At 35.5% G+C, this 17,416-nt stretch overlaps 1 protein-coding gene and 1 pseudogene across 5 annotated transcripts in view; both read right to left on the bottom strand.

The window, feature by feature from the left end:
* The window catches only part of LOC125648897 (WD repeat-containing protein 7-like), a 70,371-nt gene that overhangs the window by 33,516 nt on the left and 19,439 nt on the right, over positions 1-17,416 (bottom strand). For 3 of the 5 annotated variants that reach the window (XM_048875939.2, XM_048875931.2, XM_056155642.1), the window contains exons 8-11: positions 15,052-15,197; positions 14,305-14,331; positions 11,868-11,955; positions 8,449-8,617 (exon numbers count right to left, since the gene is read on the bottom strand). In XM_048875939.2, coding sequence (XP_048731896.2) covers positions 8,449-8,617; positions 11,868-11,955; positions 14,305-14,331; positions 15,052-15,197 — 430 coding nt within the window. The remainder of the gene's footprint in view (positions 1-8,448; positions 8,618-11,867; positions 11,956-14,304; positions 14,332-15,051; positions 15,198-17,416) is intronic. The other 2 variants (XM_048875945.2, XM_056155621.1) reach the window with 1 other exon arrangement.
* LOC130051994 (bifunctional 3'-5' exonuclease/ATP-dependent helicase WRN-like) lies at positions 1,852-7,928 on the bottom strand (annotated as a pseudogene).

Consider the following 17,416-nt stretch of genomic DNA (forward strand, 5'->3'; position numbering starts at 1 on the left):
ACATATTCCAAAATGTTCGAGATATTGTGTGTGATCCACAGCATCCTGAAAACTATTGGACATCAACACGAGAGGAAGGGAGATTTAAGTGCCACCACTGTGATAAAACCTATGCGCATGTTGTGTCATTGCAAACTCATGAACAAAAAATCCATGATGTTCATATTGCCAAACCATCGAAAAAACCAAAAAATAAAAACCAAGACCAAATGCAGGATTACCTGATGATGCTTTTCAAACTTGTAATTTTGCACAAGAATTTGGATACTTCTGTGGACATGGGGGATGGCGAAAGGGCTGTGCGATCCGCAAAATATGAACTACCTGTATACCATCTCACTAACAAAGTGAAATACGCTATTGGTTCTATTCATTTAACATCTCTAACATCTGGCATTCTCTGTGATAATCAAAAGGAACGCCTAATTGCCAATCGCTTTGTCAATTTGCAAGGAGGAAAGAACAACAATGTGTCCTTAGATGAATACCTTGAGATGTTGAATAGAGATAGTAAAATTGCCTGCTCTGGTCACAAAACAAAGGAAAGTATCCTCGCCCACTCAAAGGAATATCCTCATTTAATAAACTTAGTCGGCCATTTTGACAGCATTCCTGAGATCAGAAAGAGAAAGGGCTTCCATCACATTCCCAGTTACAAGGGTGATGTATTAAAGGTGTTCAAAGATTTACAGGAAGCAAATGTGATGACCCTCATTCCAAAGCGTACATTTAAGTGTCAAGGTTTCACAGTGGATAGGAACCCCTTCCAGAATTCATTTGTTGGATTATCAACTGTGATACACCGACATAAGCCAAGACAACCTTTTATACGACTAAGAGATCCACATGTTTAAATTGAGAACTGATATGACACAGTGCTAAGTTTGTGCATGTTATCAGTTCTTTTGTATGGTAACTTTCTGTTTATTCCTTTCAATGCTAAGTTCAATCACCCTGTTGTACATCATTTATCGTATAGAAACAAAGTCGTAACAAACTTACAGAATCAGTGAAGAACAATTCATTAAAACCAAACCTTGTCGCAAATTTCCTCTTATAGGGGAATAAATAGCACGTCACACTAAGCATGAATTTGTTTTTAAGCATGTTTTACTGTATAGTACATTTTTTAATGTGCTCATTGAATAGTGTAAAGATAATTAGCCATTGTTACAGTAAACCATTTAGTTTTCCTTTGATGCATGTTTAAGTATAGCAGGCTTATCGATGCACACGCTAGTATCATACACCGGGACTTAATATCTAATGGTTCTGTAACTTATCTCAATTCGTAAGAGTATTTTGATCGCTTTTCAAGTACAGATATAACACGGTTTTGCTTTAATAAATGTGATACATCACAGTGCAGACAGCAGAGATTGTGCAGATGTGACCAGTTAACTTGTACAACATATTGCAAAAGTTATTTAAGCTAAAATAAATGGTTCAAGTGTCATTGTTACTTTATGTGATTTAATATGTCAGTGGTGAATCTCAATAGAGACAAAAAGATAATGCTTGAAGTAACATGTAGATTATAATGAAGAAATTTGATGTCAAAAGAAACTGAATATCTTATGTGCACTTATTTTAGTATATTAAACACTTCGCGCAGTTGGAGCTGATGCACTAGTATTTTGCATGTTCAGCCATTATGATGATGTAGAGTACCTCCTTAATTAAATATATATTTTTGGGAAAACAAGTTCTCATAATTCAATAACAAAGAATATATTCGCCATAAACATTTGGTGAACTTAGTTAACTTGTTAGAATGGCTCATGATTCTGTAATAATTGGTGTCCATTAAATTAGTGATGCAAACATTCATGTAGTTGAAAAAACAGGATAGACTTTATTACCTTTAAATTTTATGCATTTTTATTCTACACTTCAGTTGTATATAAACTAGATATCATGGTGATTGGAAATATCACAACAGCCAAAATAAAATATGTGTGTTTCCGGTTTACCGACCCTAACAACATTTTCTCTATCAACCCTCAAGATTTTATCGATATATTTATATATATATAATTTTCAAACTGGAAATATTTTGCTTTTTGTGTTCAAGTTGTCTGATCTACATTTTGACAACTATTGATCGTCAAAGTATTTGAAAAGTAATTGTATTTGTATATAGACATGGAAGCATATCAAAAACCAAGATTTTGAATTAAATGTTTTAACTGGTAACCCTACATAATTTTGGGGGTAGTAAAGCAGTGTTTTCCATTCATTTCATTTGAACAGGCCCATTTAGAATTGTAACAGGCCGGGGGAGGGGGGTATGGGGATTCCCCCCATGAAATTTTGGAAAATTAGACGCAAAATCCTGCATTCTGAGGCATTTCAGGGGGCAAAATGACCCTTGTTCATATGCCACTTTTTAACCTACATTTTTAAATATATACCAAAGGGTTGAACATTTTTACTTCGGACAAGTTAGTCACAGTGGTGTTAAATACACACCTTTCCGATGTTTTGACTGGAAGAAATCATGTAAGGGCTATTCCAGAAATAAATACATGAGGGGGGGGGGGGGGGGGGGGGTCGGGAGGCACCTTTTGTATATACCAAGCACCCATAAAAAAAAATAAAAAATTACCCCATGACCCATCAAATTGATAAACTCATTTTACAATGACCCATCTAAAAAAAAAAAACTAACCAGACCCACTACAAAAATATTTTTAAAAATGAAAACGGTACAAATCTCGCGAGGTTTTCGGGACAAACATTCTAGTCAATGACGCGGTAATGCCTGTGCGACATTGTATCACAGTAGTTCTGAAGAAACGATGTCACATCAACAATCAAAGGCATCTATGGCGGGAATGTTGGAAAGATCAGGAGTCCAAACGATCCACGAATCGTTCGTCTTCTAATGGAGCCCGCGCCCGGAGGCCTCTATATCACCATCACACTGACTGATAAATATAACGCATCGGTACCCTCGTATAAATCAAATAACGTTTGCCTATTTTTATTAGAAAACGGAATACCTATTGGTTTCAAAATATTCCCAAAATCGATGCACTGTAAACTGTAATAATCTACAGAACAGAGTTCGCCGCCATCACGTCCAAAGGGACCCTACTAAACGCGCCTCTAATTTGAAGAGTGTCGTAATGGAAAGTTATGCGCTGCAAAGAGCGACAACTCTAATAGTTCTTTGTTACTTTCGAAAGCAGCATTTCGAAAGCACGTTTTCAATTTTCCCTCCGACGTTTTGTAACCAGCACGACAAGAGCGACAATAAAAATATTCTGAAAACTCAACACCCACGTGGCACAAAATAAAACAATAGAAACTACCCACTACCCATAATAAATATTTTTTTAACAGTCCAACCACGGACCAAATAAAATATGAAAAAATATGACCACCCACACAAAAAAAAATTCATTTGCCGCCCGACCCCCCCATTTGATCATTTCTGGAACAGCCCTAATGTATTCGTTCGCCACTTCATTATTTTTCACTGCCATGTGCTTCTCACGCGCAAGGTGAGAGTTTAAAATATCGTCCAATCAAAATCGCCGTTTCAAAAAGCTCTCGATAAAAACATAAACAAGGAAGAAATATGAAAGATATTTATAGTCAACCAATTGCTTCCGCATACTTTCTTTGCAAAGATTGATCGTGTAAATCAACATCACTGAAATTGACAACATATTATTTTTTGATTTTTTTTTATATTTGAACCGGCCAGAAAATCGTTTGAAACGGTCAATTTGGCCGGCGGCCGGTTCTTAGGGAAAACACTGTAGTAAAGTAGGAAACACACATATAATTTATTTTGGTATAACTTCAGATTTTATTACTCTATCAAATCATGTATTTCTTCATCAAAAGAATCATAATACTCTGTCTCGTCACTATCACTGTCTGGCGCAGAGTACACATTAGCAAAATTGAACATTTTTTCGATGGGCAGTAGTTCACATTTATTGCAAGAACATTTTGCTGCACAATTATCGCAACAAGTGTGATGTCCCAAAATATTTTCTCTAATTTCTTGTATTCCCTTGTCATTCAAAAAGTTTTCTAGAAGACATAGTCTACGACATTCCTTTGTCACAAGAATTTTCTTGACAGATTCATCTGCTAATCGTTGGTGATACGAGTTGTAAACAATTAACGCAACCGATGGCATGTTGTCTCTTCCTACTCTTCCAATTTCCTGTATAAGATCAGAACAGTTTGATTGAGCTCCAAATAAAACCACACTGTGGAATCCTTTGGCATCTATTCCCATGCCTAAAGCACTTGTAGAAATCAGGATACAAAGAGAACTGTTAAAGTCTTTCAGTTCATTAACAATGTACTCTTTCTTAAGATCTTCTGTTTCTGAGTGGTATAATTCAATATTTCGGACACTTGATGGCACTTCTTCGATTAAGTAATTGCAAACTTTTGCTGCATCATTAATTGAGGTACAGTAAATTATTACCCGTGGAAATTTCTCTTGTAATTCTTGAAGTGGATCAATTATCCAAAACATAGAGTTCTCTATATTGGTTGATACCTTAGTCACTGATAATTTGATGTTTGGTTTGTCAGGAGAAATTATGATTTCCACTGTTCCATCACCCAGACACTTTTTAACACGTCTAGCAATTTTCTTCGTGCATGTTGCAGACAAGGCCAACAAATTTGCATCTGGAAACATGGACCTTAGCTCCCCAACGTGTCCAAACCATTTCCTAAAAGCCTCTTTGCCATTTTCACTTTGACCCCTGTTAAAGCAAATATATGAAGAAAAAATTAAGTTTTAAGGCAACTTTCAGTTGACAATCTTATTTAATTTTATTGTAACATCATTTCTTTATAATTTAAACCTTTTTGGGTCACGTTTACAACTCATTTTGCCCTTCTCCAGCCATAATGGTAAAAAATAATATGCAGTGTTTTCCATTCATTTCATTTGAACAGGCCCATTTAGAATTGTAACAGGCCGGGGGAGGGGGGTATGGGGATTCCCCCCATGAAATTTTGGAAAATTAGACGCAAAATCCTGCATTCTGAGGCATTTCAGGGGGCAAAATGACCCTTGTTCATATGCCACTTTTTAACCTACATTTTTAAATATATACCAAAGGGTTGAACATTTTTACTTCGGACAAGTTAGTCACAGTGGTGTTAAATACACACCTTTCCGATGTTTTGACTGGAAGAAATCATGTAAGGGCTATTCCAGAAATAAATACATGAGGGGGGGGGGGGGGGGGGGTCGGGAGGCACCTTTTGTATATACCAAGCACCCATAAAAAAAAATAAAAAATTACCCCATGACCCATCAAATTGATAAACTCATTTTACAATGACCCATCTAAAAAAAAAAAACTAACCAGACCCACTACAAAAATATTTTTAAAAATGAAAACGGTACAAATCTCGCGAGGTTTTCGGGACAAACATTCTAGTCAATGACGCGGTAATGCCTGTGCGACATTGTATCACAGTAGTTCTGAAGAAACGATGTCACATCAACAATCAAAGGCATCTATGGCGGGAATGTTGGAAAGATCAGGAGTCCAAACGATCCACGAATCGTTCGTCTTCTAATGGAGCCCGCGCCCGGAGGCCTCTATATCACCATCACACTGACTGATAAATATAACGCATCGGTACCCTCGTATAAATCAAATAACGTTTGCCTATTTTTATTAGAAAACGGAATACCTATTGGTTTCAAAATATTCCCAAAATCGATGCACTGTAAACTGTAATAATCTACAGAACAGAGTTCGCCGCCATCACGTCCAAAGGGACCCTACTAAACGCGCCTCTAATTTGAAGAGTGTCGTAATGGAAAGTTATGCGCTGCAAAGAGCGACAACTCTAATAGTTCTTTGTTACTTTCGAAAGCAGCATTTCGAAAGCACGTTTTCAATTTTCCCTCCGACGTTTTGTAACCAGCACGACAAGAGCGACAATAAAAATATTCTGAAAACTCAACACCCACGTGGCACAAAATAAAACAATAGAAACTACCCACTACCCATAATAAATATTTTTTTAACAGTCCAACCACGGACCAAATAAAATATGAAAAAATATGACCACCCACACAAAAAAAAATTCATTTGCCGCCCGACCCCCCCATTTGATCATTTCTGGAACAGCCCTAATGTATTCGTTCGCCACTTCATTATTTTTCACTGCCATGTGCTTCTCACGCGCAAGGTGAGAGTTTAAAATATCGTCCAATCAAAATCGCCGTTTCAAAAAGCTCTCGATAAAAACATAAACAAGGAAGAAATATGAAAGATATTTATAGTCAACCAATTGCTTCCGCATACTTTCTTTGCAAAGATTGATCGTGTAAATCAACATCACTGAAATTGACAACATATTATTTTTTGATTTTTTTTTATATTTGAACCGGCCAGAAAATCGTTTGAAACGGTCAATTTGGCCGGCGGCCGGTTCTTAGGGAAAACACTGAATATGCCTGACTCGAGAATGTTTTTTTCTCCCTACATCATGTGTACATAAGTCAAGTCTTAAAACAATGGCAAGTTTACTGGTGATAACAGAAAATGCTTAGCAAATAATATATAATAAATGTCAACACAGAAGGGAAACTGAATATGATCATTAAATTAATTGATGTTGGGGGGTGGAGGGAGACAATATTCTGAAATTCCACAAAAATCAAGAAAAGGGTAGAATTTGGGTGTACCAAGTACATAGATTGATCCAACATTAGGGGGGATGCTTCAAGACAAATTTAATTTTAATGGTACAAATCAATCAAGAATTATTGGTCTTTATAGTGTACATCACCTTTACTAGTCATTTACAACTAGACTTTAAAACAAAAATGCATTTACCATGTTGCTATTGTATGAAACTCGTCAATAACAATAGTAGTGACATCAAGATTACGCATAGATTCTCTCCATTCTATGTCGCCAACTAATGCCTCTGGGGAGCCATACACTATGTCTACTGTTCCTTCCAGTATTTTTCTGTCGGTTTCATCACTGGACCCTTCAAATATATATTTTAATTTTTATAATATACCTGTTCTAATTGATTTCACATGTGCAAATACAATCAGGTTCAACACAATCTGTATATATTTAGTTATAAAGCTGTATAGCTAACAAAAACTACTTGAAACAGCTTGATTTAGCTATTTCATATCTTTTATCAAATGGATTTGTAAGAGCATAGAAAATAAATTTTACTGAGTGAAAATATTTCATCATTGTACTCCACAAAACACATTGTGAAAAATACTTCAACTATGTATAAAGATGTTCCAAAATTATTATGCAACATTAGGGCTATGCCATTGCATTTTAGAAGTTCATTTAATACTAGCTTAATCAAGCCATTGCAAATAGTTTTGAAAAGCTATGAAAATTGCAGGATATAAGACATGGGGTGAATAACATTCGGGCACATTAACCTGATAAATAATACATGTTAAACTATGATACGAGAATCTTAAAGTTTAAGTTTTCTTTTTTAAAAACATGAGATCGAATATTCAATGTCAGTTAATTTACACAATATGATTCCCACAACGCTAAAGTTATAAATCACCTATTCAACTGATTTCGACTTCGCAATATTCAAAACAATAGTAAACACACTAACCTTTATATGCAGCTGTCATATCTGGAAATTTCCTGTAAACGTGCCACTTGGTCCTGCATCAGGGAAATCAATGGGCAACACACAATTATTTTCCCAATATTGCTGCCCATCTCTCTCTGGACAGGGATTAACATTTGGAAGGGCAGGGATTTTCCAAATCCAGTCGGGAGGACCGCCATACAGTCTACCCGGTCTAACAGACACTGTAACACCTGTCGCTGTTCGCGTTTTAAACTTTGGATATTAAATTTTTTCAGCTCGTTTTCAATCGCCTCGCTTGTACTGTCTTTCGCCGCCATTTTCCTTCAACAACCAAACGTAGTTTGTACAACTGATTCTCATTGGTCACAAAAGGTTCTTCCGTCTTCGCAATGATTGGTCGATATTTTTACATAAATTTGACCTCTGACGTGACCCTCCATGGGATGTTGTTAGATGTTATGTATGCGAGTACGCGAGCGGATCAAACATCTAATTTTAATTAGATTGGAAGGAGGCAGGACCCTTCATTTGTAAAATCTTAGATCCCCATTACCCAAAGCTGCTTTGCAGCAAGCTTTAATAGTTGAAATTACCTTTGTGGTTTTTGAGAAACTGAAAATATCAAAAATTTACTCACAGATGACTGACCATCATCTGAGCATTCAACTCGGTGACTAAAAAGTTTTAATTTATAAAACAACAAGACAAAATTTTCAAGAAAATTCAACCAAGATAATGTAGAGCATGAACAAAAAGAGCCTTGAAATCAAAAATGTGTAATATCTAAATATAATATTTGTCAACAGTGATTATACAAATGTACGAGTATGTATAGGTATGCAAAGTGACCTGGTAATCTATCAAAGCTCTCCTGTCGCACCAAGGTCATCTGGCGTTCAGTGACCTCAGGAAGCGTCCACATCACAATCTGTCCCTCAGAGTCTCCTCTCAACAGAAATCGAGTTGGTCTGTCACTTTTACCAATATGGAATGTCATGGCAGGGGCACAGGCCATTGACTGCAATGAGTGTCATTAACAGTAGGGAATGATAATTTTGAAATGCTACTTTTTATTATTAAAAGAAATGTTTTAATCTAGGTAACATTGAAAACAAGAGGCCCACAGACCTTATCAGTCACCTCAGTTCAAAGTATCACTAGCCTCAAAGCTTATGAAATCTAAAATATTTTTCCATTCCACATATCTAAGCTAAATTCTAATATTCAGTAGTGGTATAAAACAAGATTTATTCTTAAGGAGGAATGCTACAGCTGAGAAAATTGATAAGGATGAAAAGTGGAGGATATGTCCATTCATATTTTGAAATTAAAAATTTTAAAATATACTTTATTTGGTCAAAAAATGCAGTTTTAGTAGAAAGTAATCTGGAAAAATATAAAAACCCTGCTGACTCGAACCCACAATCTACAGTTCAACAGATGATGCGCTAACCTACTGAGCTACTCAGCTAGGCAATGAACTCTGAAAAGAATAGACAAATGTTGCTAACATTTATATTTTCATTCATGTTTTAAAAGGAATTCAGCCATTATGACAATGTAGGGTACCTCCTTAATATGCCCCTGAGAGTACTTACATGTATACTGACAGAAGCCTTTACATAATATTTGTTACATTTACACTATGACTGTTTTAGACCCGGCCAAGAGTCAGATCCCCGTCGTTGCAAAATTCACAATTTTGGTACATGCCCATTAGCTGAAATAATGTAGCCCTATCCAATTTTTTTTATTTCTGACGTTTTTGGGATAGGGCTACAATTCCATAGGATCTCCGTAATGGTGCAAAATAATTTATGAATAACCGATAATAAACTCTGTGTATTTAGTCCCAAATGTTGTTTACACCAAAAGGAGTACCAACTTTGTGCTCGGGCATGTCTAATAAAGGTGTTTTTGCATTAAATATAATGTACAGCATGCAAAATTCTTCGTCTGCTCCGCCATGCTTGTTATCGCGAGATCTCGTAGGTGGATCTAATGAAAAGCCTAAACATTGACAATCAGCGCGAAAATGTAGTTACTCGAGCCACTTCGACAAAGAAAGGAAAATCATATTGTTGCAGAAAGAATTTACACTCTGCTGTTCGGTTTTTAACTTGATATTAAATTCAAACCTTTTCAATACCGACGAAATAGCTTTCGCCTCCATACTTGTCCATTGATGTAAATACTACCTTATATGGCATATGCAAATGACTTGACAACCGGAAGTTGAAACTTCAGTACATCAAACATGGCGCACAAATATGAATCGAGATATTGGAATTTATCGAAATTGTTGAAAACGGTAGAATAGAGCCTCACAAATCTAAAGTTGCAGGTTGTAAATTTATATATTGACTAAGAAACAGAATATCATTTTATTTACGTAAAGAAAGTCAGGTAATGTTTAGAATGAGCGCAAATGTTGCGGGAGTGAATCACTCCCGCATTTGCACCATTACGGAGATCCTAAGGAGTTGTAGCCCTCTCCCTAAAAAAAAAAAAAAAAATCAGAGAGGGCTACATTATTGCAGCTACATGCCCATTTGCATCTCCTATATATGCATTAAATTTTTATACAGTATCAGCATAATTAACATGATTAAAGACAAAGTCTTTCATAATTACTATAATTTTGGCCCCATCCAGGAATCTTTACCCCTGGGATAATGGGATAACCAATTCTAGTACATGTAATGGGCTCTTTCTAAATAGTATGTAGCTTCAATCTAGAATCATTGGCATTATAAAAGATGTTATTTAAATGTTTTACACATAAACACTATAGGCCATGTTTGGTCCACCCTGGAGTCAGAACCTCTACCCCGAGGATCATGAAATTTACAATTTGGTAGAGGCTTTCATGCTCTACATGATTAAGCATTTAGTTTTTCTTGCAGATGTGTGGTTGTGTAGAAGATTTTTGAAGTCTTAATAATTAGTAAATTTTTCGTAGTTTTTGCCATGCCCCTAAGGCCCCAGGCTTGGATTTCTTGGGAAAACTCTCAAACTTAAGTTTTCTTTTATTTAAGAAGTCAAAATCTGAGAAAAATCTCAGAATTAAATCCAAGTTTTAACTTAAGATTTTTTTGAGAAATCAAGGCCAGGGGTGCAGGAGTTCTGAAATTTACAATTTATGTCCCCCTTGTCCCAAAGATGCTTCATACTAAACTTGAAAAGAATTGGAATGATAGTGAAAAGAATTGGAATGATAGTTATCAAGAAGTTAAAATGTTCAATTGTTAATGCATGACGAACAACGACGGATGATGGAGTATTCAAACCAATAGCAATAAGTCACCTGAGTGACTAAGGACTCAGGTGACCTAAAATATATGAAATGAACTCATCAGATGTAAATCCGCACCTAATTTCATTGATATATAACCAACTATTTACATCTATCATGTTTCTGAACTATCCTAAACTAGAAATTTAACCTTGAGTATCTCTGCGAAATTGGGTCAAAATGCTCCAGATTTATTTTTGTACATCAACATTTTGTAAATCAGCATTGTTGCTAAAGGACCTAGTATAAATCATATTTATTTAAGAATTGTTTTGAAATATTTCTTCAAATTAAATAAATCTGCTTTGCTAAAAAATTATCTACAGCAACTCAAAACCAAAGGCTTCACATTTCCTTGCAAAATGACATATTTCCAAATTTTAAAACCAACAAGAACTTAAATTTTTGTGTTTGACAGAATCCCCAAGTGTAATTAAAACTGGGTATCAAATGCATTTAATATACACTGTAGGAGTTTGGGAATTTTCCTTCCAATGTTCTTGGCTTTTTTTACATTTGTCCCTGGAAAATCAATAGGGACAAAGATGTCAGGTGTAAGTCATTGAAGAAATTTTGTGTGCAAAAAACTTCTTCATTTCCTTTCCAGTGACCATGACCTTATATTATGTTACAAAGCAACAGGAACTCAGATCTTTAAGAAAGGTACCATTCCTAAAGTTTTGTAACACCAGAAAAAAAAAATAGAGCTCATCTTGTACACAAAGAATTTCATAATTTTCCTTCCACCAAACTTTGTGCAGATTCTTGGAGAGCACATTTGGAAATATGTCATTTGAAAATCAGTAATAACCCAGATCTTTATACTTAGTCACCGTTCCTGAAGTTCAATAAAGTCAGACAAGAGATGTGGCTTTAAAAATCATATACACCAAACTATTGTGACATGAAAGAATATAGGAACATCCTGACAAGTAACTATATCCTAATGTCAGCATTTATAGGGGCTACTTACTGACTCAGAAAACATGTCCAAGATGTAGTATGCATGAGGAGAAGTCTGGTGAGAGGGCTTGCGGTATTCAACGCTCTCAGAGTTTGCACTGTAAAGAGATTGATATGCCATTATCTGACAGAGATTTGTATGTACAATTGTATAATAAAAAAAATTCACCATAAAATCCAAGTTGCTAGTTGCTACTTTTTTTAAAGGTTTTTATTACCAAAATCATTCAAACCAAACATTACTTATGTTTCTATTTCTTAAAATTTTTAATAATAGTCCACACATAATCATCTTTAAAAGACGTAAAAATGTCAAAACTAGCTTTCAATAATTATCCGCTTACTATATAAGCAGACGAATACTGAACAACAAGCAAGCAAACACTAATGACAAAACAATGCCAGCAGCTGCATCGTACACCTGCACACTGAACGTCAATATCATCACAATTAGCACATGTACATCAGCACCATTCTCCCCAGCCATTTCACACTGCTCGTATAAATCTAATTCTGCATGGTACATTCAATGTAAGTCTTTATACCAGCACAATAGCTCTAGCAAATGATCCAGACGAGTGTGCATAAAACAAAAAAGATCAAATGTAATTGTTTATATTGTTTTCATAATAGGTCATATTTATTTGATCAATTTTATATGAACAGGAGAGAGAAAAAGAGGACTATGGGCCACAATGCTCACCGACGTAACCTTAAATCTCACAAATCTGGACCCTTTCATGTGACCTCACACTCAGATGTTCATAAATGAACACAACATTTTGATACATTGCAGCTTTATTGTTTCTGTGAAAAAGGTTTCTACAGATCTGTCTAATGTATTCCAATATATCTATTGTTTTAGGTCCCTGCAAGTATGTTTTTTGTTTATATAAATAAGTCACCAGCTGTAGGTGAAGTGGCACAAATTTAGACCTCTGCATGACACTCTGGATCAGAGCATTGAGAGTTTATCTTGCCAATGCCTGCTGCGACAAGAGGCCTCAGTTTTCAAGGTCGCATCCAAAAGACCCATGACTAATTGCTGATTGCTGAGCATTCGATATATGCCATTTGCCTATCGTATGTCTTAGGTTTCATGCAGCCACGATATGAACAAGGCTTGAACCCTCTAATTCATTAAACAAATGATCTAATCTCTAACCTACCATGACCAGTCATTCCAGTAAAAGAGTTTATATCAAATTCTATTCAAATAAAAATTTACATGACTGCAGCAGCAAAATCTTGGCCTTTAAGGCATGGTTTGATGAAACATTGATCTGCACTATTTGAGGATCCTTGCATACTGCTGTCAACAAATTTTAGTCATACAGTACTTGATGAGATCTTATTTAAAAATTTCCAAATAATTACACCTATCATGTGTGTACTACTATATAAAACTGCAGTCCTGTTGTGACTTTACCCTGCCCTTAAAGTCATGGTTTGAACAACTGAATCTGCACCATATAAAGAAATCGTCACCTTTGTTTGTTCATCTCCACCCTAGTCATTCCAGGGATCATCCCTATATTTATATATTTTAATTATTTCCTGATAATATCCCTTTGAAAGAGTCTTCCATTTAACATACTAGAGTCTCATTTACCCAAAAATGATATCTGCCAACTTTGGTTGAAATTGTTTAATTGATTTCTTAAAAGTTTGAAAATGGAAAAATTCATGACACTTATACCAACAAGAGATTTTTAATGCCCTACTTCCCCCAAAGCACTACACACTGAAGACTTCAATCTGCATGGTTATGGTCTGAAAGGTTGTTAAGTGTATCGGCCTATCAAGTATGAAATCTGCCAGTCAGAGCATTCTCCAGTCATCCTTTGCTGTGGGAGACACAAAAAACCTGTTTGGTCTGGTAGTCACCTTGACCTTAAACATACTGACCTGCAGACTGATAGGTATCATGTGCACATTGATGAGTACATGTGTATCTGCTTTACCAAGTATGAAGTTGGAGAGGTAAAGTATTTGAAATATGTGAGGTAAAGCATTCTCCCGTTATCTGCTGTTCAAAATGTGGAAAAATTACTGACATACCAACCAACATGTTCAAAGATATGAATATGTCCCTACTTCTATGAAGAGGAGCATAAAAATGCTGCTGTCAGAGGCAGACAGATGGATTTTAATCAGAAAAGCTAAAATATGAGTAAAATGAAGAATAAAGAAGCAAGAAATAAAACATTTAATACTAACAACATTCAAAAAAATGTCATGAATAGGAAGCGTGAAACATTACAAGATGAAAGGTTTTGAAGAATGATACAAGCCAGTCAGACTCGAGTTTTAGAAATCGACCCAACTTTCTATCCGACCAAGACTGACTGGTGAGAGAAGAGAGGTTATTGTGAGGGTTATTATTATAGTCAAATTACAAAATTAAAACAGTGTCAAAATTTCATTTTTAAAAATGCATCTGTTACCTTTCCAATACTTTTCCCTTAAGCAAACTTGAAAGTGAAAATAAATCTAATGGTTACTAAAATGAGTAATTAAAACAAAGTGCAAGTCTACAATGACAAATGAGTATAAATGTACCGAACAACAAAATGTGGTTCTAAACAAAACAACATTCAAGTCATGAAGTGCATTTAATCTGTTTCATGTTGAAAAATGCGATGTGGGGTGTAAAATACAAAACTGAAATAGGACACTATTATTCTGTATGTTGTACTAGTAAATCACATATACTCATGTATACACAAATAGTGGTAAAAATTCAGACAAGTTTCTTTTGAATTCCATTCAGGGTTTCAATTTCATAAATTTATAGTTTCAATGTTTTGTGATGATCAATCCTGTAAATAAATAATTAAATGTACACAACTGACAGTTTTACAAACTTTTATCCAATACAGAAAGATCATACTATATATATATTATATATATATATATATATATATATATATATGTGTGTGTGTGTGTGTGTATGTAGTATGTATATATATATTAATTTATCAGAGTTCACCAAACACGAAAAGTTTATAGAGTTTACTTTTACAATACAAGACATCCAACATGTATATATCCCAATACCAAAGAAAAAAATCTTCGTTATTTGTCCTATTCAAACGATGAGCATATTGACACACCTTGGAGCAGATTTCTAACAATCTTTACTGAGTTACACAACACTACCCACACTTTATCTGAGTCTAATTTCACCTCACCTGACAGGTAATTTGTACAGGTAACCTTTTCCCTCATTACTCCAGACAATGACTTTGTCTACACTGATGAAATCACCACCTGACCATCTCTCTCCACACCGATTGGACTCTGAACATAACAGTGTGAAGTCTCCAGCATCGTAAATCTACAGTACAAAATGCATAGGTGTGAAACACTTCACAGCAGTGTCTCCATGGTTCATCATACTCAGCAGTTAAAAATGTACACCTTTAGGTTTATACAGTTTACAACTCTTTTTATAGTGTAATCATTATTTTCCCTTACTTCAGTCAAGATTTGTGTTGAACAATATCCAGTTTAGATTAGCATATTCTTGAGAGATAAATTTCTATTTATGACAATTTTTCAAAATACATGAGGGTATGAAATTTGAGGCTTCTCACCCACATACTTCATGAAGTGCATTATCATTTCTGAAGATTTCAGGTCTCTATTGGACTCTATATATCATAATTGTCAGGTTATATCTGTTAAATTTTGAAATTAATTTTTCCCCATAGTGTGTATGTTAAACCCCACCCTAATTTGATCCTCCCAAAATGTACCCTTGCCCCTTCAATCTATAAAAAATCATTTCTGCATCACTAGATACATTGGATTATCATATCCTTGAATACTTAATTACTTTCATCAACGGGTTGCGGATAATGGCTGCGGACAATTTTAGGTGTGAGAAAGAAGAAGTGGAAACAAGAGGCCCATGGGCCACATCGCTCACCTGAGTCACCTTGGTCCATATCAGAAGACTTTCCATATATATTTGCATGTAAAACCATAGTCCCTATTATGGCCCCAACCTACCCCTGGAGGCCATGGTTTTTGCAAACTTGAATCTACACTATGTCAGAAAGCTTTCACGTAAATGTGAACTTCTTTGGCCCAATGGTTCTTGAGAAGAAGATTTTTAAAGATTTTTCCTATATATTTGTATGTAAAACTTTGATCCCCCCTCCCCTTGTGGCCCCATCCTACCCCCAGCGGCCATGATTTGAACAAACTTGAATCTGCACTATGTCAGAAAGCTTTCATGTAAATATCAGCTTTTCTGGCTCAGTGGTTCTTGAGAAGATTTTTAAAGATTGTCCCTATATATTTGTATGTAAAACTTTGATCCCCTATTGTGGCCCCATTCTACCCCAGGGGGCCATGATTTTAACAAACTTAACTCTGCACTATGTTATGAAGCTTTCATGTAAATATTAGCTTTACTGGCTCAGTGGTTCTTGGAAAGAAGATTTTTAAAGATTGTCCCTATATATTTGTATGTAAAACTTTGATCCCCAATTGTGGCCCCATCCGACTCCGGGGGCCAGGATTTGAACAAACTTGAATCTGCATTATGTCAGAAAGCTTTCATGTAAATATCAGCTTTTCTGGCTCAATGGTTCTTGAGAAGAAGATTTTTAAAGATTTTCTCTATATATTTGTATGTAAAACTTTGATCCCCTATTGTGGCCCCATCCAACCACCGGGGGCCATCATTTTAACAAACTTGAATCTGCACTATATCAGGAAGCTTTCATGTAAATATCAGCTTTTCTGGCTCAGTGGTTCTTGAGAAGAAGATTTTTAAAGATTGTCCCTATATATTAGTATGTAAAACTTTGATCCCCTATTGTGGCCCCATCCAACCCCCGGGGACCATGATTTTAACAAACCTGAATCTGCACTATATCAGAAAGCTTTCATATAAATCTCAGCTTTTCTGGCTCAGTGGTTCTTGAGAAGATTTTCAAAGATTTTTCCTGTATATTTGTTTGTAAAACTTTGATCCCTATTGTGGCCCATCCTACGCCCGGGGGCCATGATTTTAACAACTTGAATCTGCATTATATCAGGAAGCTTTCATATAAATCTCAGCTTTTCTGGCTCAGTGGTTCTTGAGAAGAAGATTTTTAAAGATTTTTCCTATATATTTGTATGTAAAACTTTGATCCCCCTTATGGCCCCATCCGATCCCCGGGGGCCATGATTTTTACAAACTTGAATCTGCACTATGTCAGAAAGCTTTCATGTAAATATCAGCTTTTCTGGTTCAGTGGTTCTGCAGAAAATGATTTTTAAAGATTTTTCCTATATATTTGTATGTAAAACTTTGATTCCCTATTGTGGCCCCATCCGACCCCTGGGGGCCATGATTTTAACAATTTAGAATCTGCACTATATCAGGAAGCTTTCATATAAATCTCAGCTTTTCTGGCTCAGTGGTTCTTGAGAAGAAGATTTTTAAAGATTTTTCCTGTATATTTGTATGTAAAACTTTGATCCCCTATTGTGGACCCATCCGACACCCGGGGGCCATGATTTTAACAATTTAGAATCTGCACTAGCTAATAAAACTTA

Source organism: Ostrea edulis, chromosome 1 (genome assembly GCF_947568905.1).
Source record: "Ostrea edulis chromosome 1, xbOstEdul1.1, whole genome shotgun sequence".
Classification (NCBI taxonomy): Eukaryota; Metazoa; Mollusca; class Bivalvia; order Ostreida; family Ostreidae; genus Ostrea; species Ostrea edulis.